At 35.9% G+C, this 4,109-nt stretch overlaps 1 protein-coding gene across 1 annotated transcript; it reads left to right on the top strand.

The window, feature by feature from the left end:
* The first annotated feature begins 3,217 nt into the window (after nt 1-3,217).
* On the top strand, nt 3,218-3,949 carry LOC114074723. Its single transcript, XM_027912715.1, has one exon. The coding sequence runs from the start codon at nt 3,218-3,220 to the stop codon at nt 3,947-3,949; it is 732 nt and encodes a 243-aa protein (XP_027768516.1).
* The last annotated feature ends 160 nt before the right edge of the window (nt 3,950-4,109 follow it).

Genomic DNA, 4,109 nt, shown 5'->3' with positions numbered 1-4,109 from the left:
TACCAAATTAAAGTTTTGACGTAATCCTTTTATTAAACACAGTTTTTCTATCAAAATTCATATTTCTTTTACAAATAAAAAAATCTATTATTACCATCAAAGTTTTTTTATATAAAAAAAAAGATTGAAAATTTAATCAACAAAAAATAAAAACAATCGAATATATTAATATTTTTAGTTTTGGAAAAATTTTAAGGGCATTAATATATATATATATTTTTTCTCCTTCTTCCTTTAATAACCATTTTTTAAATAAATAAATAAGTAAAAATAAAAAAAAAATTGTTTTTTTTGTTTTGTGTGTGTATGATTATTTTATTATAAAAATAATAATAAAAAAATTACTTTTTTTTGTGTATGATTTTTACATTATTCTTATTTTATTTATTTATTTTTAAAAATAAATATATATATATATATTTTATTATAAAAAAAATTTACTTTTTTGTGTGTATGATTTTTCCGTTATTCTTATTAAAAAAAAATATATTTTTTATTAAGCCTAGTTTGTCACTATCATAATATAGGAAAATATGAATCCATATGGAAAGGGAGATAAGAGACAAAGAGAGGACCAATCACCTCGATTCATGATATTGGATAAGGCCCCGACACTCTTGAAGACATGGTATGAAAATATGACAAACGATGGAACAGGAATGGTGTTCAAACGCTTGGGATTTCTACGAAGCCTTTTGTATGTTGAGCCACGACGGGATTTAATAGAAGCACTAGTGTATTTTTGAGACCCGTTAAGGAATGTATTCCGTTTTTCTGGTTGTGAACTCACCCCCACCCTTGAGGAGATAGGGGCATTCATTGGAAAGGGTAAACATCTTCATAAAGCAGAGCCTATGATACCAAAACATAGTAATGGGGGGAGGTTTCTAGATTTACTGCATATAAATGAGAATGATATAGGTGGTTGTCTCGATATTGGATGGGTCTCGTTAGAATTTTTGTACAAAAGATATGGCAAAAGTGATGGATTCGAAGTGTATGGAAAGAAACTCCGTAATAATGGGTGTCGTCTGATTTTGGAAGCACACAGTTATGATGCCTTCGGGTGGCTTTTTTGTGGATCATGGTATTTCCAAAAAAGGGAGGAAAGATTAGCATGAACTTAGCTGCAGTCATTACAGCTTTTGAGAAAAAGCCTAATATCACCCTCGTACCAATGATTCTGGCAGACATCTATCGTGCTTTAACTATTTGCAAGGATGGGAAAGACTACTTTGAGGGATGCAATATGTTATTACAACTATGGATGATTGAACACATTCGTCATCACCCTTATGCAGTGGACTTTAAAGTAGAATGGAATGATTATATTGGAGGTCACAAAGAAAGAATCAAAGATCATAGTTTTCCGAAGGGTATTGAAGCTTGGAAGCAATACCTAAATAATCTGACTGCTGACAAGATTGTGTGGAATTATCATTGGTTTCCATCGATCGAGGTGATATACATGTCTACTTTTCGATCGTTCATTGTCCTAATGGGTCTTCTAGGTGTCCAACCTTACATGCCACTTAGAGTCATGCGACAACTTGGGCGACGCCAGTTTATACCACCCAATGAAGATATGCGTGAATTCATGTATGAGTTTCATCCCCAGATACCTTTAAGGCAATCAGAGATATTTAAGATTTTGGGGGGATGCATACTCTCAAGTCCCCACGATATGGTGAAGGATCGCACAAGAGGCGAGGTGGACCAAGCATACTTAGACTGGGTTCATGATCAGCCCCTTCCTAAGGTTATGCCAGAAGGGTCAATAAAAGGACCTATAGATCGAGAAGCAGAAGTTGAGGTTAAGATTAAGCAAGCTCGCCTCAAAGTCGAAAGAAGCTACAAATCTACTCTGGATATCCTAAGTAATGACCTGAAAAACGCTAAAGAGGAGTTGGCCCAACGTGATGCGATATTTGAAGTTAGAGTTAGAAAACACCGCTCTACCATTCTAACCTTACAAGAAGACTTGGGAATTGCCACAGGCTCTATGGAGCAACAGGAAGAGGAGTACAAGAAAGAAAAGGCCCAACTTATCTGCGCACAGTCTAGACTCCAAACTCAAGTTAAAGCCTCTATGGAACGGGAAAGAGAAATAGCAAGGCGTTTTAGTGCTTATCAGGCAGACTGTGAGATTGAGAGAGGTCAAAGAATAGACGAGCGAGATGCACTCCACCTTCAAATTGAAGAACTCCAAGAACAAAGGGAAAATTTGACGCATGAAGTCAATACTGCTCACCACTGGTTACAGAATTGTTATGACAATATGGATGAAGCCAGAGACCGAAATACTACAACTCAGGGATGAACTCAACAATGTTTATGCTAGATATTTACACCAGAACGATGAGAGGTTGGGCCAACAGGCCCGTGCTTTGGCTCCATATCTTCCAAAAACGTTGGCGAAGATTTATAAGGGCCTTGGAGATGATTTAGATTCGAGGATTCAGTTTCTTTTAGAGTCTATTCTCTTAGTAGTGATTATTTCATTATTATTATTATTTTTAGGTTTTTCTCTTTCTTTTCGTTTTGTTATTTTATTTCATTTAGAGTCTATCTAAGTCCTAGGTACTTCTGTTTTTTTTGTTTGTTTTATTCAAATCATTGTTTCAAATATTTGAAAATGAATGAAAAGATTTACTTTCGGTCACCTTATGTGCATATGTCATGCAAAAAAAAAAAGAAAAAAAAAGAAAAAAAAGAAAAAAGAAAAAAAGAAAGTAAATTAATGATAAAAAAATAAATTATTATTAATATCTTTCTCGAACTACGCAAGATCTGATTCATGGGCCAAACATGATACGTAGGCAACCCTGGGGGTTCGATCCAAATTATTATTATTATTATTATTTTCTTTTCTTTTCTTTTTTCTTTCTTCTTTCTCTTAAAAAATGATGATCATAATGATAATAAATAAATAAACATATAAGTAAATAAATAAATAATAATAATAAAACATTAAAAAACTAATGAAGAATGCCTAGGTAAGCCGGGATGAAACATGAGGTCCTCCATATTAGAAGTATGTATGTGGATACAATGTGCATAATTTCTTAACACTAATCGGTTTATTACTCTATTCAGAGAGAGAGAGAGAGAGAGATAGAGAGAGAAAGAGAGAGAGACATACTAGCTTAAAAGTGGTTGGTTTGTGGTTAAACTGGCATCACATCCTTACAACACAAGATCGAAAGGGAAACAGAAAATGGCCCCCAGAGATGGAAATGAATCGGACAATGATGAGGAGATCCAAAACCAGATGACTTCACAAGAAACAGGGACAACAGAAGAGATAAGGGAGTTAAGACAACAAATGGCAGAGATGTACGAGGCTTGGATGAATGGACAACCTCCACCGTCTTCAATCCGAGACTATTTTAATACAAATATGTCTCACCCTATCCAGGTGTCGACAAGCGATCAGATATATCCCCCTGGATTCGGCCCCTATGCTTACACATCCAATGTCGCTGGAACTTCTATGGTGCGCCCTTCGAATACGCCCGTGATAAGTAATCCACTCTTTGTGTCAACTGCCCCGACTAACAGCATCCCGCAGCCAACGATGGTGCCCAAATCCAATAGCGATCCTCCGCCCAAAGTTCGGCGTGATCAGAGTTACACTCTTGAAGAGACCATTAAAATTCCAAGTTCTCATCCCCACATTCATCAATATAGTTCCCCTGTTGAAATTGAGAGGATGGTCAAGAATGAGGAACATGAAGAAATGACTAAGAAAATGAAGAGTTTGGAACCGAGTATAAGAGATATGCAAGGACTAGGAGGCCACAAAGGCATCTCGTTCAATGACTTGTGTATGTTTCCTCATGTCCATTTGCCTGCTGGTTTTAAAACTCCAAAGCTTGAAAAATATGATGGTCACGGAGATCCCATAGCTCATCTAAAGAGATATTGCAACCAATTGAGGGGTGCATAGGGCAAAGAAGAGTTACTTATGGCCTATTTTGGGGAAAGCTTTGTAGGGATTGCATCTGAATGGTTCATAGATCAGGATATCACCAACTGGCACACATGGGATGATTTGGCTCGATGTTTTGTACAGCAATTCCAATATAATATTGACATTGTTCCAGATC

The sequence above is a fragment of the Solanum pennellii genome, chromosome 11, assembly GCF_001406875.1.
Source record: "Solanum pennellii chromosome 11, SPENNV200".
In the NCBI taxonomy this organism is placed as follows: domain Eukaryota; kingdom Viridiplantae; phylum Streptophyta; class Magnoliopsida; order Solanales; family Solanaceae; genus Solanum; species Solanum pennellii.
This window is presented reverse-complemented; position numbering and strand designations above follow the sequence as displayed.

Excerpts from the sequence above, each read along its gene's own strand:
- LOC114074723 (XM_027912715.1), top strand. The coding sequence starts at position 3,218 with ATGGCCCCCAGAGATGGAAATGAATCGGACAATGATGAGGAGATCCAA.